This window comes from Psammomys obesus, unplaced genomic scaffold (genome assembly GCF_907164565.1).
Source record: "Psammomys obesus unplaced genomic scaffold, mPsaObe1.curated_primary_1811, whole genome shotgun sequence".
NCBI lineage: Eukaryota > Metazoa > Chordata > Mammalia > Rodentia > Muridae > Psammomys > Psammomys obesus.
The window spans coordinates 1,469,025-1,494,155 of record NW_026585587.1 but is presented as its reverse complement, the minus strand read 5'-3'; the positions used below and the strand labels follow the sequence as shown (position 1 = coordinate 1,494,155).

The following is a 25,131-nucleotide window of genomic DNA, read 5'->3' as shown; positions in this document are numbered from 1 at the left end:
TAACCAAAGTGGAAATGGCTAAAGCAGAACTCAAGACATTTATGATATGTGATGGTCTCGTGTAGCCCAGCCTGATGTTGAAATTATTCTGCAGCTGAGGATAACTTTGCACTTCTGATCTCCTGCTTCTATTTCCTGAGTGAAGGATTGCATGTGTGTGCCACCACACCCAATTTATGTGGAGGCAGAGATCAGACCTAGAGCTTTGTGCGTGTTTAAAGCAAGCACCCTACCAATCCAGCTGCGCACCCAGCCCAGAATCCTGGTTCATTTTGCAGCCCTTCAAGTACACTAAGCATTTGTGATTACTGACACTCTGACTACCGATGACAGCAACTTCCAAAAGGCAAGTGGCACTATGCTTTATGCAGGTTGCTAAAGCATTCCTCTCCAGCCATATTTTGGACTATGCAGACAACAAGGGAAGAATGTATGGGCTGGGAAGGATTTTCCCTCCTTACTCTCAGCTACAAAGCTATTAGTCATCCCAGTCAGTGTTGGTACTTCATCACTGAAATCCTGTCCAAGACTTATTTTCTGATCTGAGCCTCCAGAGGAGAACAACAAAAGCAGTGTTAGTCCTTGAGGTCTAGCTGACCGGGTGAGGGCCACACAGCCAAGATAAATGATGTTGGCTTCTTTTTAAATCTGAAGAAGGCATTAGTGTTCTCGGGTGGTAATAGATTCACAGGAAAAAAAAAATAAATTAGCCCATTTCAATCCTCCCCAAACAGCCCTGAGCAGATTGCATCATTAACCTTAAAATACACAAAGTAATTTTAGTAAGAAATGGGAAAAGTGACTTGGGCATCTTTGAATGTTTTATGGGCCATGAGGGACAGGATCTGCTGAGGAACCTTCCTGAGTAGCAGAGGATTGTTGCCAGGGGAAGGTGTGAGCGACGTCAGCAGTGGCAGATGTATGTCACTTCAACCTTTCTGACACCCATTTTAAGGGATCCTGAATGATGCTGAAGCAAAAATGTGATGGGTGGGGTACAGCTGTGCTTTTTGCCATTTGCTTGGACTTGAGCAAAGCTGGTTAGGAGCACCACAGGACAGATGGTGGATAAGCACTATTTCCAACTGACTAGGAAGAGGGGAGTTGAATAAAGATGTCACTCAGTTGGTAGGTTGCTTGCTTATTACACTTGAGGCCCTAGACTCAGGCCCAGCATCACAGAAATTGAGCAAGTGGGCATGGTGGTGTTTGCACTGGGGAGGTGGAGGCAGGAGAGCCAGGAGAGCCAGGAGTTCATGGTCAGTCTGGGCTATGTGAAACCAGAGAGGAGAGGCAGGCAGAGAGACTGAGACAGAGACACACAGAGAGAGACAGAGACTGAGACAGAGAGGCAGAGATATATAAAGACAGAGGCTGGCAGAGCCACACACACACACACACACACACACAGAGAGAGAGAGAGAGAGAGAGATGAACATCACCATTGAGAGAGAGAGAGAGAGAGAGAGAGAGAGAGAGAGAGAGATGAACATCACCATTGGTTGTCGCCCAGCATGACCATCTACAGTGAAAGCATGGAAGGAGAGTTCAAACCTGGATCATCCTGACAGTCCCGTTGTGCTCCAGGGCGAGGATGAGGTACTGCTGCTTCACCTGGGCCTTGAGGAAGAACAGGCGCAGCAGCCCGTGTTCGTCCTCCGCCCAGTCTTTCCCTTCGGGCAGCATTTTCATCTCCTGCCCACTGCCGAAGTCCCAGATCTTAAGCGTTCCTGAGGGTGTGGAGAGAAGGGCCCATGGGTAAGCTGGTGGGCAAATGGCCTGACTCTGATCTTACTGAAATGCATCCAGTGAAACACATCTGTGGACCTAGATTTGTCACGGGCCGGTCGAAAAGCAAGCAGCACAGGGTGCTGTCTTGAAAGCGATGGGTATCTGGTATTTGGATAAGTGTTCCCCAAAAGCCCGAATGCTGAAAGTTTCCTTTCCATCTTGGCACCATTAACGAAACCTTAGGAGGTAGGGCCTGGAGGTCCCCAAGGTCATTTGTTGAATCACTTAATCTTTATGCCTGAAAACTTATGCCCACGCATCCCCTCAACTGGTTCACGAGGAAGCATTTATTTAACGAATATGTCCCATAATAAATATATTCTGAGCAGTGCACACAGTTAGTCAGACCATCTACTCTAGAGCAGGCAGCTCTTTGATAGGTGGTCAGAATAAGACGAGGTGGGAGGGGAGGGCAGTGTGCAGCTTTCTCTTCAAGTCCCTAAGCCTAACACCCCCTTCTCCACATCTCCGTCCTTAGCAGTGACACGGCTGGACGTAAAATGTTTTGACCGTGTGTGCCTCTGCCAGGCTACCCCCACTAGCTACACTCTGACCCCATTCATTTATACGCTCATTACCAACACCAAGGGTTAACTATGCCCAGGATACCCTACGCGGTAGTAGCAAGAACTGCCCAGGTAACTTGCGCAGTGGCAAGAGGCAAGCAGATCTCTGCGTCTGAGGCTAGCCTGGTCTATATCATGAGCTCTAAGCCAGCCAGAGTTAAATGGTCAGAAAAAAAAAAAAAAAATGGTCCTCATGTTCATCAGGCTTGCACTCAATCCTGGCTTCAGCAAATTAGTCTCCCACCCCTGCTGGCTTCCTCATTCTTCAGGACCTTGACCATGCAGACAAGGCAGAGACCAGTGAGGGGCACTGCTCAGCTGCTCCTAAGTAGAGTGATTGACTATGAGAGGAGGCTGTGGGCAAAGTTGCCCTGAGATTTTAAAGAATCCTACTTTATAAGGTGTCTTAAATCCCAGACCTCTGTCAGCTGAAGTTATGGCTAGCCTACGAGGGTCAACTGAGAATTCTTTTTGTTGTTGTTGTTGTTTTTAAAAATTTTGTTTTGAGACAGGGTTTCTTTGTATAGCCCTGGCTGTCCTAGACCATGCTGGCCTTGAACTCACAGAGATACACTTGCCTCTTGCCTCTCAAGTGCTGGGATTAAAGGTGTGTGTCCCCACTACCTAGCTCAACTGAGAATTCATAAGAGAAATTGAGGTTATAGGACTAACAAAATAAAATAACATGTTTGCATGCAAATAACATTGCTGCCAGACAATTAATCATTATGTCTGACATAAAGGTTATGTTGCCCGGCAGCTCCAGGACTGGTAATTTTTATATGGATGTGGAAATTGCTTGTGGCATGGTGAGGCTCCTTTGCCCACCTGCGCTCTTCAGGAAGAAATAGTGTGCCCTTGCTCATTGTATGCCAATGCACTCCTGCACCTTGACCTTGCATTCATGATTTCATTCCTGCTGTGCTATCTTCCGTTCACATTTTCAGCTAGCAGACTTTCACACTGGGTGCCCATTCATGCCATCAAGTGCTTCCTGAGGAAGCATTTATTTATCAAATACGCCCTGGAATAAATATATTCTGAACAGCGCACAGAGTTGGCTACACCATCTATTCTAGAGCAAGCAGATCTTTTGTGAGTGTTCAGAAGAAGATGAGGTGGAAAGGTGGGGCAGTCCGCGGTTCTCTAGTTCCTGCAAGTGCTCCACAGGGGAAGAAACAGAAAACACAGACACCTCCAAGCCCTAAAGTCCCCCGAGTCTGATGTGCCTTCATGGACCCCAGGCACAGAAGTATATCCAGGATAGCAGTCAAGGTATTCCATACCAGCGCTGGATGGGTATTTCCTGTGGTCCCCAAAGATACTATGAATTAAAATATCGTAGGAGATGGGAGTGAAGCTCAGAGGTAGAGTGTATGAGTAGCATGCATACATAAGGCGCTAGATTGAATTCTCAGTACAGACGCACACACACACACTATCATACCACACCACACCAGCAACAGCAGCAGCAGAAAAAGAAGCAGCAAGAGACCTCAAGTCTAATGCCTGCCTGTTAGCTAACAGAATGCAGCTAAAAGGATAGAATGAGTTAGTGTGACACAGCTGTTTTCCATCAACAGTTTAAATGAGGTGGCATATGCGATGGTCTCCTCATTCCTAACTACAGCGTGACACAGCTTTCTGTAGTGTACTTACTCACTGTAAGTAGCTATGCACATTAAAACTGAAAATGTAGGTGATGCTCTGTGGGCCAATGTACCAGTGCTTAATGATGAAAAGCTTTGCTTTATTTGTATTTTTATATTTGTATTTTAACAATTTTTTAAGTCAGCATACAAAGTGGGTGGTTTCATTACAGTGTTTTCATAAACATGTGCCATTCTGTGAAAGGCTTTTGCACATAGTTGCACCAGCCATGCAAATAGGATGCAAGTTAATGGTATGCTTTTCACATCAACATCAGGGCATTAGTGGCTATGAAATAAGACTCTTGATATTCACCCAGGCGTAGCCATCTCTCTGGAATGTCTACGTGTTAGCATATTCACACTTCCTTTAAACCACCCTAATGTAGGAATCTCTGCACTATCTCTCAAGACAGCGAAGTGGAGATGTCCCATTCTGAACATTATATCTCACCATTATACGCTCCTGTGGCAAAAAGATAACCACTTTCATCAATAGTTGCACAGGTCAGTTCAATATTGAAACCGTGGGGGTCTACAATTTGATATATTTGGAGACCAGACTCAAGTTCCCACACCTATAGAAGAGGGAAAAAAAAATTAGCAAAACCAGCAATTAAAAATATCTGCCCTTCATTTCTGAGCAAGGTCGTTTTGTTGTTTTTGTTTGTTTACTTGTTTGTTTTACCATTTTCAAAGTTTTCAAATTAGTACCCTGCACATGTAGCTCCTTTCCCAGATCCCTGCCCTGAGTGTTGGTTGGCTCAAAGACATGCTGTGAATGAATGTTGACTTCTCTTACCAACGACTGTGCTATTCTGAGCATGTCTGTTTCACATCAGGCAGCCAAGGCAGCCCCTGGTTGTGGGAGAGTAGTCAGGAGGCTTTAGACAACTGAGGGCATGCTTTTGAAGGGGAAACTGGACCCCAGCCCCCCTTCCTGTCTCTCACTTCCTGACGGCTACCATGAGGTGTGGTAGTTCCATCTCACATCCTACCACAATGTGTTGCAAAAAAAAAAAAAATCTTACAATAGGTAAATGAATTCAGAGAATTCAGGCTTGAGAAAACATCTAGCAGCTGACCACAGAAGGTTAAAATATGAGAAGGAATTTGACGGGTTCCTTGGAGGGATGCTATTGACAGGGTCAATAGGCCTCCTCTTAGTGCATTCATGAGATAACAGGATGGAGAGCTCAGAAAACACCCCCAGGTATTACTGCTAGGTGGTTTCAGTGGCTGTAATGACAGATGCAGCATGGCCGAGCGAGATGCCACTCAACAGAGCAATGTACAGGGCTCCTACAGAGCCCAAGGCATGGGTGCTCACGGTAGACAGACTAGGATCATATCCCACCTTCCCGTGAATGATAGAATCTGAGGCAGGTCACTTGTCTCTGCATTTTATCTTTCCCGTCTTTAGAATGGGAGCCTGTGTATGTCGGCACAGACCTTTCATGAGATTTAAATGAGGCCCTAGACTTGGCAGTCTTGGCACATATCTATGGCTATTGAATGTATTCTCTTTCTTCTTGGCATATAACGTGTGGTGAAATTTAAATGCCGGCTAGTTCTCCTTTATTTATCTCCTTTAAAACTTCTGTTTGGCTTGGGGGCTGAAGACGTTCGCCACCAAGCCTGACGACCTGTGTTCGATGCGTGAAACCCACATGGCAGAAGGAGAGAATCAGCTGCAGCAGGTCATCCTCTGATCGCTACAGACACCCCCCCCCCTTCCCACACCAGATAAAGACATAAATGTAGTGATTTAAATTTTTCCATGTTGTTATCTGGCTTTATTTAATCAACCATGTGGCTTGCACTGGCTTAAGACACGTCTTTATCATGTATTCATGAAAGCTTAAGGAGAGCGTCAAAATATTGTCCCAGCCTAGGGACAACTACACATAAAGCTTAATGTTTTACCTGCGAGAAGGTAACATTTCAGCTGGGTGGTGGTGGTGCACATCTTTACTCCCAGCACTCGGGAGGCAGAAAGAAGCAGGTGGATCTCTGAGTGAGGCCAGCCTGGTTGGTCTACAGTGCAAGTTCCAGGACATCCAGGGCCACACAGAGAAATCCTGTTTCCAAACACAAAACAAAACAAACAAAAAGACAACGTTTCACTTGCTCAGCCTTTTCCTGCCTGGGAATCGTTACACGCTCACCTTGATGACGGACTCTGAACATATGGTGAGCACTTGGTGGAAGTATCTGTTGTAAAGCATGACATTGATTTCTCGTTCATGACTGTGAGGAACTTGCTTTGTGTCCTGCACCATCCGGGTCAAAGGATACATGTCTATAACACTTGATCCTGGAAAGGAAGGAAGGAAGGAAGGATGTCATCATGCTGGGGGTGGCTGGTGATACATCCTTGCAATCCTACACTTTGGAGACTGAAGCAGGAGGACCATGGTTCCCAGGCCAACCTGGGCTGCATAGTGACATCACGTCTTAAAAATGAAGTAAAAAAAAAAAAAGTTTTTTACAAAAGCGTTGCATCTGTAATTGTCTATATCAGAAGTCTGGAATGTCACCGAGGATTTGACCCAACCATCTGGCCAGTGAGATTAGAGTATAAAAGACCAGTGCCTTAGCATTTAATGAGGTGAGAATACGGTTGCCTGCTCTAAAACATCTCTGACAAACCCAGCAAATGTGATTCGGCCCAGGGAAGGCGTTCACTGGAGACTTCATTATCTTTCAAACACAGGTCATTTTGACCTCCGGTTTCCTAATTTTATAGTCTGCTTCCCCCTTCCTTACTGCGCCTCCCCAACACATCTGACGCTGTCCACCAGCCTTCTGCTGAACTGCTGCTTGCTCTGAGGGTTGAAATGGAGACAGAGAGTTTTTCAAGCCACAGAACACACGCTGTGAACATGGTCTGATTAAATATAATGACGGGGAATGATTGCAGCCCAGTGATGGCAACAGCAATAGTAAAATTAATTTCCAAATCACCGTAATAATAGATGTAGTTAGCATGGCCAGGGCGTAGGGAAGCAGTATTCTTACATGTTTCTATGGGTATGACTTAACTGTCAAAATCTGATACCTGTGTGCTTTCATTTAGTGTAATGTCTAGAAATACTGATGAACACATCAGAGTGTTCTGTAGTTATTTATTTATTTGTTTTGTTTTCAAGGCATGTTTCTCTGTGTAATCCTGGAACTCACTCTGTAGACCAGGCTGGTCTCAAACTCAGCGATCCCCCAGCCTCTGCCTCCTGAGTGCTAGGATTGCAGTTCAAACAAAAGCAAGACTTGTAAGAATAGGAAACTTCTTTCCACTTTATTGATGTGGACATCAAGTTGCTATCGTGGGTGCTGCAGTGACTCAAATCATTCCCAAGAAACTCTCAAAGACCTGGAAGGAACTCCTATTTTCTTAATGTGTTTAGATTTTTGTGATACAGCCTATTCATGTGTAAAAGATCAAGACAGTTAATCAGGTAATGTTTCTCAGTCCAACAATCCACTGCTTCTGACGCGATAGATGGCCATCAGGCCCTCAGAGGCACACAGGGAGCTTTTCCACAAGTCCTTCAAACATGATACTGACAATTAACATAACTGGATTTGCATGTGAAGAAATGACACTTTTCTAACTTTTTGGCTAGTTGTACTACAACAAGAGAAATAATATAGGGATGAACGCAGATTCAGGAGTCAGAATTTCTGAGACTGAATCTCAGCTCTGTTTCAACATTCTACTACTCAGTTGAACTCCTTGGTTTGGCTTTGTCATTTCTAAAACTTCAGTTAACAATTCCTGCCTCAAAGTGTGACTGTGCAAATGAATGAAAACAGTAAAAAGGCACCAAATAGCTGTTGGTGTCGGCATCATTATCATCACAATCCTCCTCCTCCTCCTCCTCAATATATTGATGGTGACACTGAGAGTAACAACGTGTTTTACCAGGCATTGAGTTGCACTGAGTTGCCTCACGGCTCAGAAAAACTGCTCTAACATGATGGCATTTTAACTAAACGCAAATTAACATGCTTGAAGTAATCCTGACATCAAGCTGATGGCTGTCCTCTTAATGATCAGGCACTACAAACTACACAGAGTTTGGTGTTTTTGCAAACAGGAGTGCCACTGAAAGTATATAAAAGTGGAAGGAATGCTTGCCTCTTCTATACTCCGTCTTCTTCTGCGTCTTGGGACTTCAGCCCTTCATTACTCTGATGATAATTAGGATGGAGATGTTGAACGTGATAATCAAGCAGCAAGTGTTAGTGTTAAGAGGTGACATTTGTGTATAGTCATGAACACACTCATCTCAGAGGAGGTCAACTAGAGGAGAGGTGTGTTCACAACTGAAACTAAGTTCTCTTCTACAAGCTGGAAAATCATTTATTGAGCATGAAGTGATGGTTCACTTCTAACCCAGAAAAAATAAACAAGACAAAATTGAAAATAATTATATCCCCCAACAGAGACAGCACCAGTCATTTCCCTGCCTTAATTAATCTCCCAGGAACTCAGAGCAGGTGGTCAGTGGTAATATGTTTGGGGAAGGCAATTCTTGCTCCAGAGGGGACAGCTGCTATTAATATAACCATTTTCTTCTAAAAGCTAAAGGCTGGACATGTGAATAGTAGCCAGTCTAAATGCCTAACAAGGTTCTTTGTCTTTTTAGTGTAGCTGTCAGAAAACAAACAAACCAAAAAAAAAAAAAAAATCCATAAAACAATTTGGCACCAAAGCATCGTATTCAGGACCTATCTTCCTGGATTCTGGCCTCTTTTTCTACTGCTCATTATCTAGAGGCAAAAAGGTAGCTGAGAAGGTCTGTACTCATCTTACGGGGTGACAAACTCCTTACCAGAATTATCCTGCCTCAGAAAACAAGTTCTCGCTGGTACATGCTAGGGCCACCATCCCATGAAAGTACCAATTTATTGTAGCCAACAGTCAAACCAAGGTTCTAGATACAGCAAGTTTTCACAAAACAGAAAACGGTTTTCTGTTTTACCTAGGCCATGCACTCCTAGGGTCAGATCATGGAGAACTGACCTGGCATCTTCATTTCTTTTTTTAAAACAATTTATTTAACTTTATTTTATGTACGTTAGTGTGAAGGTGTCAGATACCTTGGAACTGGAGTTACAGATAGTGAGTTGCCATGTGGGTGCTTGGAATTCCAAAGGACCCAGGTCCTTTGGAAGAGCAGACAGTTCTCTGAATCACTGAGCCATCTCTCCAGTCCCCCAACCTGGCATTTTCATAAAACTGATGCTACATATTTCCTTAACTCACAAAGAACAAGAAATTGAAATAAATATTTATATTGCCATGCACCATGGTTAGTCATTTTCTTTTCTTTGTGTGTGTTTTCACAGTAAGTGCTCAAGAGCTATCTCTTTTCTCTAAGTAAAAGGCATGAAATTAATTTATCATGCTTTAGGTACACATACCTGTAATGAGCATGCCATGGTTGGCATCGTATATCATAGAGTAAATCTGCATGTCTCCTGGCCCTCCTTGGCTATCGTGGAAGACTTGCAGCACTGACAGAGTCTGTATATCCCAGACCCGGAAGACCTGGGGAATGAGCAGAGTTGACCAGCTGACACACTATTGTTCTCACGCAGGACAGTCAAGTCTTTAGAGTGAATTACGCTCTTACAAGCTTGTGATGGAATGTGACTTAACACTGAGCACACAGATACTCTGGGTCAACTTGGTTCTTGGTTCCCAGATTGTTTATTAACACGGAGTAGCTAAAGCTACAAAACATTGTTTAAAGGTGTGCTAAGCCACTGGATTTTTTCTCCGCTACTCACAATATCCAGGAAACAGAACTAATTTGACTATATTTGAAGAGATGAATGGATAAAGAAAACATGCTATACATACAGAACAGAATTTTGTACAGCCATCAGGAAAAAAATGAAGTTATGACAATCCCAAGAAGATAGATGCAACTGGAAGTCACATTAAGTGAAATAAGCCAGACTGAGGAAGAAAAAAAATACTTCATATCTTCTCTCATATGGAAACTGGACTTTAAACTAGAGTATGTGTTTATATGTGTGCATGTAGGTCATCAAACTAGAAAGGGTGTCATGAGGGAAGAGGAAGAAATGTTAAGGGAAGTTGGAATTAGAGAAAGGAACAGAAGGGAAGGGTGTCTGACGATAAGGAACCAACTGTGGGCAAAGAAAGGGGGAAATAAAAAGAAAATATAGTGGCTCAGATGCAGGAAGATGCCATTCTTGGGTATGGGCAATATGCTATTGCCTTTGGGAGAAAAGAGCACCAACACTCTGATGAGGTTCTGTTGGTGCCTGTTGTGTTCTGTCAACAGCTCCCGCCTTGTGTGTAACACTGTCTTTTTGTTCACTACTGCAGGAGCCAGGCTGTGAGCTTCCAGAGAACCTCCTGTCTCTGTACCATCTCTGTATGACCAATGGGGTTATAGATGGTCATGCTACATATCTGGTTTTTCATAGGTTCCGGGGATTCGAACTAAGTCTAATTTATAACATTCTTAAATCCATGGATATATACACATCTCATCAAGGAAGTTTCTTTTTAAATTTTTTGTAATTTTATTTTTTCATGTATATATATATATATATATATATATTATAATTTATTCCCTTTATATCACAATTGTAGCCCTGTCTTTCATGTCCTCCCAGTCCTACTCCCCCTTTTTAAAAATACAGCAAATGGAAACTACTACAGAAATTCACAACTGGTCAAAATACAGAGAACAACAGATCATGGCTATCCAACATCAACCAATACAACAACAATACAGGAGAGAAAGATTGTGAGGGCCAGGACACTATAGCCTCTCCCACAAGGTACTATCTTTTTATACATGGCAGGAAGCTGCACCCATAAAAACTCAACAATATGGCCACTTAAACAGGATCTGCACAGTGACAACACCAGCCACCTGACAAGCCAGTTTGGATGGAGAAAATCTCACAAGACCGCAAGCAGTTCTCGTCTATAGAATTCTCAGGAAAAAAAAAATTGTAATTGCTATCATAACTAACCTCACTTACTGGACTTATTCTTCCTAAGAATTTTAAATATTGTATTTAACCAAGCAAATGTATTTTTACAAGTATATTTTACAGGTATTAAAGATTCTCATTTCTGACATTTTAAACATTTTTTTTTCTGCATTACTTTAGACAGGACATTAAAGTCAGTTTCGTATCAAAGAAAAACAGGGAAGTTCTTGTTTTTTTCTTTCCTTAATATTGATGGTCTTATCTAGAGGAGAAGGCTCTCATGTTCTACTCTAGAGGAGGCTGTCTTTCTTCACACTATGAAGTTTTACACCTGTCTTTAAACATGTCTTGTCTAAAGTGTTGTCATCAATGGAAACAGTGCAGTGGCTGTTCTTCTCTATGCTGACATGTTGTTTGTTTGTTTGTTTTCTCAGCAGCCATAAGTTATTTCAGAGAAAAATTATGTGCGTATGCATGCGTTTGTGTACGAAGGCATGTATATATGTATCCATATATGCCCGTATGCATATGTATGTATGCTTATGCGAGGCCTCCATGTAATTCACTTTAAGATCAAACAGCTTCATTTTGGTGCTCTTATTTCCTTCTTTTTTTAATTTATTTTTTTATTAATTACAGTTTATTCACTTGGTATCCCAGCTGTTGCCCCCTGCCTCATCCTCCTAATCCCACCCTTCCTCCTTCTCCTATGCCCCTTCCCCAATCCACTGATAGGGGAGCTCCTCCTCCCCTTCCCTCTGACCCTAGTCTATAAGAGGTTTCATCAGGACTGGCTGGATTGTCTTCCTCTGTGGCCTGGTAAGGCTGCTCCCCACTCAGGGGGAGGTGATCAAAGAGCCAGCCACTGAGTTCATGTCAGAGACAGTCCTTGTTTCCATTATTAGGGAACCCACTTGGTCATGAGCTGCCATGGGCTACATCTGTGCAGGGGTTCTAGGTTATCTCCATGCATGGTCCTTATTTATGTCCCTCAGTTGAGGAATGCATACAGCAATTGTGGTATATTTACACAATGGAATACTACTCAGCTATTAAAAACAAGGAAATCATGAAATTTGCAGACAAATGGTGGGATCTAGAAAAGATCATTCTGAGTGAGGTATTCCAGAAGCAGAAAGACACACACGGTATATACTCTCTTATAAGTGGATATTAGACATATTATATAGGATAAACATACTAAAATATGTACACCTGAAGAAGCTAGTCAAGAAGGAGGACCTGGGTAAGATGCTCAATCTTCAGAAAGACAAACAGGATGGACATGGGAAGAAGGAGAAAACAGGGAACAGGACAGGAGCAACTACAGAGGGCCTCTGAAAGACTCTACCCAGCAGGGTACCAAAGCAGATTTCTTATTTCCTTCTTGTTACCTTTGCAGAGGAAAGGCTGATGACGTGTTGTTCTTTCTCGTTGTTTACGATCTCCGTGATGCTGAACATGTGGCCCACCAGCTTCCCAACTGGCTTAGTGCTGATATTGGGGTGCCACAACCGGAGGACTTTATCATCTCCTACAAAGAACGGCAGTGACAGAGGCCTTGTAGTCTCAAAAGCTCACAGGTTAAGAAGTGTTTCATTTCTGTTGCTGTGATGAAACTCTGTGACCAAAGCAACTTAGAGGGGCAAGGGTTCATTTTAACTGACAATCTCATATTACAATCTGTCAGAGCAGGGGCTTAAAGGCAGGTGGAATTTAAAACAGCTAGGAATTTAACACACCTACAGAGGGCAGAAAGAATGAATGCATGCATGCCTATTGCTCTTCTAGCTCTCTGCTCTTGTACTGTGGGAAGGGATGTGGGCCACTTTCAGACTGGGGTTTCCCACAGCAATTAATACAGCCAAGACAATCCTCATGGGTGGGTACACAGGCCAAGCGGAACTAGGTTGACTCTCACTGAGGTCTTCCTTCCATTGATTCTAGGTTGTGGCAAGTTGACAAACAAAATTCGCCACCAGAAAACAAAAAAATCTCCCATTCAGTTAGACCTGATCTTTTTTTTTTTCTAACAAACCACGGCCCGCATCTCCTCAGAGGCTTTCTTCTGTGAGTGACTTGTGAGGCATTAGACTTGTTTTGGATCTGTCTGTGATCATCGTATTTTCACATACAAATGTGAGCTCTCATAAATATTTCATGAGTGCTTTTCTTGATTCAATACTTCCCTGCTCTGTCATGCATTAATCCATTATTTATACTTTATTTACTTCCAAAACATATTTCAGGCAGCTGGTCTTTTGTTTTTACAGCCCTAAATTATGCAAACATTACAATAATAAAAGAAATCAAGGGAAGAGGCAAACTGCTCATAATCTCCAGCATGAACAAATCATCTGCCTTTTATTTTTTCATTTCCCTTTTTCCTTTAGAGCCACAAGCACAAGCCAATTATATGTAATTACCATCATAGCATAGCTTTTGTCTTTTAATTGTTAAAAATCATCTGGGAACATAGTAAAATAATGTAACAATACAGAAGGGTGACATTTTTGTTAAGGGAAAAAAAAAAAGTCTTCTCGCAGGCTGCCTTCTCAATCCTCAATTTTTAGTTCTAGTCCCTAAAGGAAGACACTGTTAACATTTTTGCAGTGTGTATGTGTGTGCATGTGTGTGTGTGTGTGTGTGTATGTAAAACCACCTGTGTGTGTTGGTGTAAACACTGGAAGTCAAGTTCAGGACTCTTCCTCAAGGGTGCACCACCTTTGTGTCAGGGTCTCTCCATGAGCCTGGAGCTCACCCTTTCAGCTGGTTGGGAGCCTGGGGAACTTTCCTATCTCTGTGCCCCAGCAGTGGGGTTCCAGACACAATCTTGCTGCTCCCAGCTTTGAGTGGGTTTTGGGGAACTGAGCTCAGGGCCTCATGCTTCTGTTATTAATTTTTAAAACATAAATATATCTCTGATGGTGTCTATGCCTGTTATATTCTGTTTCTATGACAGGGCCTAATATGCCTGCCTGCTAATAAACTTTTAGGCTATCATGATTATCATTTTAGTTGCAATTTCAGTTTCTCTCCATTTAAAACTTTCTCTTCCCCTCTTTCCTCTTAGTGCAGCCCATACTTACCGGGAACTCTCCATTCTCCTTCCTTCACTCCCCAAGTGTGGAATTACAGACATGTGTCACCGTGCCTGTCCACTCTTCTTATCAACTGACACTGACACTGCATGTACAAGTTGTGTGTGTTGTAACAGTTCAACACTTATGCACAGGATGTACTGATGAGATCAGGATAATATCTTTTATCCCAGGAATGTGTTCCTCTATGTTGGGAACATTTCAAAATCCTGTCTGCTGTGAAATATCCAATTAATTGCTTTCACTTTAAAAATCTTGTCTAATGTTGAAATACTCAATTAATTGCTTTCAACCATAGCTATCCTACTATGCTGAGAAGGTTACAAGAAATTTCCTGTGCTCAGCTGTGTGCTCCTAACCACCAACCGTATGTTCTCATCACTTTCTTTCCTCCACCCTGCTCAGGCTCTGGTAGTTACTATTCTACTCTCTTAAAGATCAACTTTGAACTTTCTCCTAAAAAAGGAATGTGTAGCATCTGTCCTTCTGTGTTTGCCTTATTTCATTATCACAATGTACTCAAGTTTGCCTGTTTTGCTACAAATGATGGAATAGTATTCTTTTATACATATATAAGTAACTTTTCATTGATACTTTGGTCCTGGATTTTTCTCTTTTATTATATTTGACGATGCTGTACCAAACAGCCCATCTGTGTGTTCACATTTGTTTCTTAGATTAGTTGCTAACAGTAACTTTCCAGAAGTAGAAACACGATATTAAATTATGTTTACGACTTTAAAACATGCTGCCAAGTTGCTTTCCAAAATGTATCTACCGCAATGCAAGACCAGTAGTTTTGCAGTCTGACCAGCATGTGGATGCTGAGATTTAAAGTATAAACAATTTTAATGAAGCTGAAAGGATACTTCTCTTTGCTTTACATGAGTGCTGATGAGTAAACTCAGATCCCTTGCTTCTGCCACAAGCTCTTGCATGAAGCCAACACACCCCCAACTCCTTCATTACATTTTCTGATATATTACTCTGAACACATCATATCTAAATCACTAAACTGAATAATTTAATATCTGAAATCATTTAATCCCCAGGAGTTCATCTCTTGTAATATAAGGATGTTGGATCATACAACTTCTAGAATATTGTCTTGGAATTTCCTAATATTTTTATGACTCAGCTTCCAGGATGGTATTTAATGATTTACTTGTGAAATAGAAAACCCATTATCTTAAAAAAATCTATATTTTAAAAATAATTACACAATTCACTCTTTAAAACATAAGTAAATTATAGTTATGCATTTGTATAAATAATAAAGGCTGCTTCAAACAAATACATTACAAAATAATATGACACAAACTATGAAAATCTATCTTCTTAGTCATGTAAAGTTTTAGCTCTCGTAGTTCATTCACTGGATGTTAGTACCACCCAACTGCAAGCAGTCTGGGGAAGATAGACTAGTTGGGTGCTCAGGAAGAAAAGCCCTGCATGTGGTGCAAAACTGGTCAGCCTCTGCATGCATGTGCTTGTATGGTGACCTGGAAGTGTATGCTTGAGGGTTTTGGTAGTGTGGGTGCACACGAGCCTCAGAGTACATTAGAAAGTCAGAGGAGAACCTTTGGGTACCACCCTCTCCTACCTTGTTCTAGTCATGTTCTCATAACCAAGGGACAGTTGTTTATAAATCCCAAAATTTAATTTACCTATTTTACTTTATCTGCTAGCATGCGTTTAGGCACCCACAGGACTGACTTGCCTATAAATGCACCAACCAAGGATGATGCATGGAGAGGACCTAGACCCACTGCTCAGATGTAGCCGATTGGGAGCTCAATCTCCATGTGGGTCCCTGAGTAAGGGGAGCAGGGGCTGCCTCTGTCATGAACTCAGTTGCCTGCTCTTTGATCACTTCCTTGTAGTCGCAAATGCTCACAGGTTAAAAAGTGTTTCATTTCAGTTGCGATGCAGCCTTGCCAGTCCAGAGAGGAAGAAGATCCAGGCTGCCCTGATGAGACTTGATAAGTTAGGGAGCAGATAGCAGAGGAGGAAAACTCCCTCTCTCAGTGGACTAGAAAAGGGGGATGGGAAGAAGTGGGAGGAAAGGAAAGTGGGACTGGGAGATGAGGGAGGGGGCTATAATTGTGATATAAAATGAATGCATTGTAAAAAAAATTAAATAATAATAATAAAAGAAAAAATGGGGTCCTCATAAGAAAAGGAACCAGGCACCTTGCTTTTCATGTCCCCACCACATGAGGAGGCCACCTACATATCACGAAGATGGCCCTTATTAGGAGGTGACCATGTTAATACTTTGACCTTGGCCCCAAAGCCTCCAGAACTGTAAAATAATGAAACTTTGTTGTTTAACCTATGTAATCTATGGCACTTTTGTTATGATACCTCAATATTATCAATACAGCAACCCACTAGAAGAAGGGAGAGAAGCAGGGCATTCTTAAATTTACATGTTAAGAGCAATAACCAAACTTTCTTGAGAAATTACTACCCACATGGAAACTTGCTAGATTTTTGAAGATAAAAAAATTCTAGGTGTTATTATTCCCCAATATCTACTTTAAAACTATAACATTTGTACTTATTTGTTTTGTGTGCACATGTGTGTATATGGGGTGGGGACATGTGTGTGTACTCTGGTACATGTGTTGCGGGCAAAGGACAAACTTGTAAGAATTGGTTCTCTTCTTCTATTATGTGGGTACCATGGCTTGAACTCAGGTTTGGCAGGCTTGGAGACAAGTGCCTGTACCTAATGAGCCATCTGACTCAAAGCCTACTTTTTAAAATGAATAAGTCATATGCTTTTGACCTGAGCTCTGGCATTTCCTCTTCAGTGTTTCCCCTAGTTTCCCTTCCTGGTCCCTGTTGGGAGTTAAGAGTTTTCTCCGCTCTCTAGGGGCCTCAGACTTCTGCAGCACTAACCCTACAGTTGTAGTTGTCTGTTTGTTGTTTTTATATGATGAGCCTTGGACCTCTCATTTGTGGAGATGCTTGGCACACAACAGGTGCACAGTTTTGGCTTGCTAAGTAAGTACCGTACGTCTGCTTTAATTTGAAATCTGATGTATCATTTATTAGCGCTCTAATGGAGGATCTTGGTCTACTAGTACAGTTAACACATACTACAATTTTTGTTTTGTGAGAATAAATGAGCTCACTCGCGTCTAACTGAACAGATCCTGGCTGTTTTAAGTCCCTGCTTTGTATAATTCACTCTACAAAAAGTTTGGGGAGAGTGGGGGAAGCTTCCACTAGACTTCTGAAGTATGACTCCTGATTTGAAGTGTTTATAATCTAATATAGCCAGAAGGCAAGCATGAAATATTTAGAGAGAAGTGTATTCACAGAGAAATTAAATATGAATAATCAAATGAATATACTAAATATAATGTACTATTTATACCATTTATGTTATAAATTATGGTTCGTATTGAGTTGATTCCCTGTTGGGTTATTTTCCATTTAACTCATTCTCTTTCCTCTCTCTCTTCCCTTTTTGCTAAGGCAGGATTTAAACAAAGCTACTCATCAAAGACAAGCTTTTCTTTCTTTTAGCAAACTCATCTCTGCTGTGCGTCATTGGGTCTCAGTGCATCACTTTTGATGAAATGAGCTGGCTCAGATCACAGAGGATGGTGTGGGAGAGCGCCTTGATGCGGGGATCACAGTGGTCCAGAAAAGAGAAAACCAGACTGAGGGCGAAGATGGCTAGCTCAACCTGAGCTCCACCAGTTGACTACTGCACAGCTTGTGGCAAATTTTCTTTGCAGGGGGTCTCTGTTTCTTTGTGTATAAAATGATCTTTCAAGATTCCATCCTGCTCCATTTGAGCTATGGGAAGGCAAGGTTACCTCAGGGATGGTAGAGAGAGAGAGCAAGTTAACATTGTTATAGCAACGAGGAAGCCTTCGGGAGTTTGGTTACATGCTTCAAAGCAACAATTCCAACACTACAGTATTACTTCTCCCTCTTTGCTTTTCACCAGCAACAGCCAAGAAGTATGATATTATGAGGCATGTTCCAAAATCTGTCCCTCAGGCCCACAAATACTGATAATATTGATGCTAGCATCCCAGAAGCATCTCAGGGAAGGTGAAGCTCTTCATGGAAGAAAGTCTGTGGCTTATGTAGCACACTAAAGAGTACAGCAGACAGCATCTGTTAGTATTTAAGAGTGATGTCACATGCCCACAATAGATCTTATATGAAAGAGGTTTTATTGGGGAGAAGGGAAGAAGAGAGTCAGTGCCTGGGTGAGCCATGAGGGCAGAGAGACAGAGATAGAGGGTGGGTCGCCCCAATAGAGAAAAGCAAGAGAGACCAAAACAGCAAGGAGCAAGAGAGAAAGAGAGAGAGAAAGAGAGGGGCAGACTGGTAATATCTGAAGTACCTGGCCCAGAGTATGTCATAGGATGCAGGTACTGAAATAGGACATTGTCAGGACCCTAAAAGTCCCTAAGGGCAAGCCAGTTGAATTGCACGACATAACAACTTCTGCCTGAGTCACCAGCAGCATATGCTGGACACGGAGCAAGATTCATGCCTGAGTCACTAGGCAACGAGAGTATCGCCCCAGAGAAGGGTTGTTTGCAGTGACTGACACCTCCACTTTCTACTTAGAGAGTCTTTATCAAAATAACAGTCTAAATATTATGTCTGGTGAAAAGTACTAGTTGCTCATTGATCACGCTATAACAAATTTGATTATTTTCACGACAGCCTCTTGACCAGGGTTTTGCCTGTGGAGAAAATGATCTTCTTTTGTCTACCTCCAGAGCAGGATCTCCTGCCTCTGTGGATACCAACAGACTCCTCACGCAGTATGTTTGACACTACCAGAATGAGCAGAAAGGCCATGTGGGGTCACATGTTACAGAGCTCTGGAGATAGACAAAGCTTCACTTATGTCTTGCATTGTCATCATCACCATAATTCGTTGGCTCAGACTCGGCTTTGCGCTGGAACACAGTCTGATATTCCTAACACATTCTGGTGGTTCATAGCTCCTCATTCTTAACAGTTGCCTAAAGATACCTGAATATAACATGAAAAAATATGCGTGGCGCTCCTGGGAGACTGGAGTTTTTACGTTCAGCACATTCCAAATGCTGTACTTAGTTTGTGAGATGAAAAATAAAAACAGTGTGAGTTTTAAAAGAAATGTGATGGCCAACAGATAATGCTTAGAAACTTTAAAGGTTTGTTACTGTTCTTTGGAGGGTCCAGTCTTGGTGGGTACTTGTTTGTTTTACATGTCTGTCTGTTTCCTGATGAGCTCCTGTTTTGACTAAGCTCATCAAGTGTCCTAGCACACTTCAGACAGACAGCTGTGCTGAGCATAACAGCGCCTGTACACAGCAGCAGCACATGCGGTTTAGAGGCTCATGGCCGAGTCACCAATCAACAAGTATTGTCCCAGGGAGGGGATGTTTGCAGTTCCTGAGGATTTGCATTTCCTACCACCAGAGCCTCCACTTCTTCAGGATTCAGTAAACCACGCATGCTGGAAAGTACTAGCTGCTTGTCAGCCATGCTGCTCAACATTTGACCGCCTTCACGAGAGCGCAAAACCCGTAATTTATAGTATTTCTGAGCTGCTGGTGAGGATTTCATGGTCTGATTAATAACACTGAGGTTAATGACATTAATGCCTTTATCTACAAAGAGTAAAGTCATTCCCAGAACTTTCGCAAAATATCTTCCTTAAGATTTGATTATAAAACTGAGCTTACAAAGAATTCTAAAACTGATATCCATAAAGTTTTGCTTTCTTTTGCACGTGGGCACAGAGAGGTAGTTAAGATTAATGACTCATTCATGTTTTAGAAGTCACATCCATCGGCCAGCTACATGAATACTGCTTAGTCAAAGGATTTGTTTTGAGTAGGTTGCTAGGCTAATATTTTTATCTAATTGCAGACATGCCCTGATGGGGTAGAATCTATTGCAGTTTGATTCTTAGATATTGCAATAATTTGGAACTGGAACGTTCCCCCATGAGCCCAGTTTGCACTGCTATTGAGAACTGATGAAAGCTTCGGGAGGTGGATCCTAGTGGAAGGAAATGAGGTCATTAAAGATATGCCCTTGAAAGAGACTTTGGGAAAATAGCTCCTTCCTGTCTCTCTCTGTTTTCTAGCTGACATAAGGTGAACAAGACACTTAGCCATGTTTTCTGGCCATAATGGTCTCCTCTCCATAGGCCCACAGTACCAGGGCCAAATCACAAAGAATTAACACTTCTGGAGGTATGAACCGAAACAAACCTTCCCTCCTTTTAAATTGATTGTTTCTGGTGTTTTGTCACACTGATGAATGCTGATTAACATGGTGTGCTCCATGTTTTGTCTACCAGCTCACGGGTGATTATTCACTGGAGCTCCCTCCAGTTCTTTTCGGCTTGTAGTCTAGGCTTGAAAATGTAACCATTTCTACCAAAAGTCAAGACAGCTATCAACTCAGGAAGAGGCTACAGGGGTCAAGAAACCATGATGCAATTTTCTTTCTAGAAACTACCAAGCTCTAGCATTTGTTTCTGTGTGTGATGCAGGCCTTGGCAGAGGCTACTTTATTTTCCAGTGTAATGAGACTATGAGGGATTCAGATTCCCACATGTTCTGGGAACCATCACTAAGTGTCAGGAATCATGCTTCTGGTCCACATGCTGGCCTGCAGACATCTCCCCTGCATGCCTTCCTTTCTTTTCCTAATGCCTTTAGTTGAACATTCATGACATTCCAGTCATGGATGCCTTGTTCTATTAAAAAAAAAAAAGCTTTGCTCTATTTTAAGCTGTAGTTTTCTATAGAAAACCCAGTTAAATTTGGAACAAAATTTTAAAATAGTACTAGAAACATAAGGTAATTCTTAAAAAGCATTTTAGAATGCTAAAAGTGGAATATAAATTTAAATATAAAGTGCAGAATATACTTGAAAAAAATGAGCTTTACATTCTCAGAGGTTACCTAGCCCTGAAACGAGAATGTCTCAGACAGGGTTTTTAATTGTTGTGAAGAGACACCATGACCAGGGTAGCCCTTATAAAGGAAAACATTTAATTGGGACTGGCTTACAGTTCAGAGGTTTAGTCCATTGTCATCATGGCAGAAAGCATGGAAGCATGCAGGCAGACATGATGCTGGAGAGTTCTATATCTGTATCCGTAGGCAGCAGGGAGAGAGTGCCACTGGGTCTGGCTTGAGCATCTGAAACCTCAAAGCCCACCCCCAGTGACATACACCACCACAAAGAGTATAGCTGTTTATACTTAGCAGGACAGGTGCCTCAGGACTTTTATCTCAACAAAATCACTATCAAAGTGATTTTGCTTTATGTACCCTAAATGGATCGGGCTGACATTTATTTCTAAATAACTTTTACTTTATTTGTTTAAACTTTTTGAGTGTGTATGTGTATGGGCTCATGTACCACAGTGTACACGTGGAAGTCGGAGGACACCCTGCTAAGTGTCTTATTTAAACTATTTTTGAGACAGGGTAATTTTAACACAAGATATCCTTATACCCCTGCTCCTCCAGGCTCTGCTTCCCCAGTGCTGGGATTACTGGTATGTATTACCATCCCCAGCCCCTGAACTAATTTAAATACTATAATTAACTCTATAAGCAAGTAGTATCACTAACTCCACTCTAGGTGAGATGGGAGCTTTAGAGGGATATGTAGCCTGCCCAGCAAATAGCCTGCTAATGGATTTACACCCAGCCTGACTCCACAGCCCAGACTCAAAGTCATCCCACTAGAGACGAGCAGCAGTCTATGTCCCAAAGGATGTCCCAGCAGTCTATGTCCTCCACCTTTCCACGAAGCTTTCAATGTTGTCATCTTTCCCATAGCTCTTGACATAGCTCTTGGCAAAGGCCATTCCCATCTTCTACCTTACTGTCCCCTGAATTTTGTTATTCTTCAAGGTTCTTGCCTTGGCCTCTGCTGTCATCCCTGTGTACTGGCTCTTGACCTTTCTGATCATAGACACCATTTGTGATTTCAAAGGTTTTAAACTCTCTCTCTCTAGGACAACATACAAATGTCATTCTGCTTACAGAACTTCAAGACTTCTTTCACATTGGGGAGTTTATAGTCTCACATTGAAAAAAAATTCTAGAAAAGTTAAATTCATAAAGGGAAACTGTGAAACATGACAGTCAAGCAGAGGGAATTCTGTTTCATATTTTTGGGCTTAGGAAGGTAGTTTTCTTTTATTTTTGATATTATAATATCATTACATTATTTCTCCCTTTACTTTCCTCCCTCCAAACCCTTTCATATATCTTTTCTTGCTCTCTTTCAAATTCATGGTTTCGTGCATATGTATATATGTCTACACATATATATTTCTAAATAGAACCTTTTCACTCTGAATAATGTTACTCATATGTAGGTTTTGGCGACTGACCATTTGGTGTTGGACAAGCAGTTGCTGTGTTTTTCCCTAGAGAAGATTATTTCTCCCACTCTCAGCATTCCCTAGATGCCTGCAGTTCTTTGTGTAGGACTGAGGCCTTGAGATCTTTCACCATGTCTGGTTTGGCATGCCTATTACTGTCCTGGATGTGAACAAGTGTAGGAAGTCATGTTGGTGAGGCTATGGGCGCAGCTTCTGACAGAGGCACACATCTCAGAGCAAACCCCCTAATCCTTTGGCTCTTACAACCTTTCCACCTCCTCCTCTGCAGTGTTCCCTGAGCTTAGGTGTGTGAGTGTTTTGTACATACTTCCTTTGGGGCCGGGCACCACAACTTTGCTTTTTGACTAGTTGTGTTTTTCTGCAGTGACTCCATCTTTGGCAAAGAGAAGTTTCCTTGATTATTAAGGATTAATTTTATCTGTGGGTGTAAGGACAAATGTTTAGAACTTAGTTTAGAAATTATGCTGTTTTAGAGAAGTGGTGTTTGTAGGTTCTCCTTCAAGATCCATGACGTCACTAGCCCTCAAGGAGGGCTTTGTTGAAGTGTACCATCAAATCCAGAAGCTGAAGTGAAAGGAATAGACAACATTTAAATTATTCTAGAAAGTTATTTCTGGTCACAGAACACAAAGAGAGCCCAGTGAGAAAACCAGAATAATCCATGATGTGGGCTGCCTTCTTACCTCCAGTGACAATCACGTTTGCTTTAATGCAGTAGCAAAAAGTGTTGGCTCCTCTTGGCATGGCAAATTCTCTGACAGGCCTGAGAGACAAAGTTAGATGGGAATTGTTACTTGCAACTTAGTAAGTAGATTGTGTTTAATGAGCTCATTTCCAAATAGCTTATAAATCTATCGGTTCACAGTAACTTGAATAACTTGATAAGTACAAGCAGAATACTCAATAAGGCACAGAATTTCTCAGTTCCCTGCTTTAGTTTGGATATTTCCCAAAAGCCCATAGGCTAAAGACTTAGCCTTAAGTTACGGTGCATTGAGAGGTAGTAGACTACCTAAAACCTAGGGGTCGGGATGCCTAAGTCCTCCTCCTTGCTTTCCTTCATGACCGCCATTGGGTGATCAGCAGTTTACCTGCACCAGGCACCTTCCTCCCGCACCACCCCTGACACCATGATGTGGTGTAGCAAGTCCAGAAGTCACAGTGCCAAGTCACCAAGGACTGAAACTTCCAAAATTGTGAGCCATGATGACCCATTTTCCTTTTATCTTGATTGATCTCAGGTCCTTGTAACAGCAATGTAAAACAGACTAAATATTTTAAAAAGCATTCTTAGTTTTTCAGTGTTATGAATACTGCTGGTCCACTGGATTAGGCCCTTGGGCCATTATTTTATGATTTTTTTCTTAAGACATAGGAACATGAAGCTTGAAGCAGTGCAGGGCTATGACAGTATTCAAATTTTCTTTTCAGAATGCTTTTTACTACCTTAGGTCTTAGGTTAATAAGAAAAAGGAATGAAAGTCTATTGAGTTCTCATAGTAATAGACATCAAACCAGGAACTCCACAACAACTCATTTAAAGAATGTTTATGTCTAGAAAGTTCTTTATTCCCATTCATGGATGGGAAAACTGAGGCTATGTTGAACCAATGGTCATAGAATAAGTGCTGGGATAGAAACTGGTATTGTTCCATTCCATAACAAATTTAAGAAACAGCACTGTCATTTTTCCAGAATAATACTCTGCCTGAGTTGAGCAACTAAGAAAATGTAATGTTAAACCGCCGCTTCCTCACCTGTGGGAAACTGTCAAGCAGTAACAGGGTTAGAGGCTCAACGTGTATGCTACAACACGACAGCATGCCATGGGGCAATTAATTGCACACACTCATCAGCTTCCTGGTACATAGATCTAACTGAATTTTCTGCACAAAATCATAACCAGTATGCTAATCATTTCTGAAATTAAAATTTTTTTGTGAGAGTTTCTTTTCCTGCCTCTTTGGGAGATGTGCTGACTCCTGCTTTACCAGCTGACCAATTATGTATTTGTATAAATGCAGTGTCATCTGAGGACTCATTAGAGGAAATTGCAGGAATAGGAACATGTTGCAATAGGAATGGAGAAACCCAACTGTGCCGTTGGGATGGCTCTCCGGTGGCCATGAGCATGCAGGACAACGTGAGCACAAGTCTCACTTGAGAAATCTCTTCAGCTTCTAGATTTAGAACGAGTGGCTCAGGAGAGGCAGAGAGAGAGAGAGAGAGACGGAGGGAAGGGGCCAGCTGAGAGGTTCCTGGAACATCTGATAGATCAAGGGGCCCTGTTCGCTGAGGTTGTCTGAGTATTTTTGTCTCCCTGCTTCCTGACTCTAGCTGTAATCAGCAGAGCTGTAATCATCACCCACCAAATTCCAAGAGAGATGGTAAATATTAGGAAGTCCAGGACTCATCTGGACAAACCCTCCTGACTGCTGGGAAGTGGACGTTCTTTGCAGCACACACCACAATGCGCCAGTTGCTTGGAAAGTTAAACCTTCCCGATAATCTGCTTATGGCTTTTAAGGATCAGGTTCTGGGGGACATTATGCAGCATAGGAATTTAAGTTTTCTACAACAGTGTGTGTGTGTGTGTGTGTGTGTGTGTGTGTGTGTGTGTGTGTGTG

General features: G+C 42.1%; 1 protein-coding gene across 1 annotated transcript in view; it reads right to left on the bottom strand.

Annotated features, from left to right (window-relative positions):
- The window catches only part of Wdr64 (WD repeat domain 64), a 112,635-nt gene that overhangs the window by 49,626 nt on the left and 37,878 nt on the right, over positions 1-25,131 (bottom strand). The window contains exons 10-15 of the mRNA XM_055609825.1: positions 23,188-23,267; positions 12,388-12,527; positions 9,437-9,563; positions 6,175-6,323; positions 4,461-4,584; positions 1,555-1,730 (exon numbers count right to left, since the gene is read on the bottom strand). Coding sequence (XP_055465800.1) covers positions 1,555-1,730; positions 4,461-4,584; positions 6,175-6,323; positions 9,437-9,563; positions 12,388-12,527; positions 23,188-23,267 — 796 coding nt within the window. The remainder of the gene's footprint in view (positions 1-1,554; positions 1,731-4,460; positions 4,585-6,174; positions 6,324-9,436; positions 9,564-12,387; positions 12,528-23,187; positions 23,268-25,131) is intronic.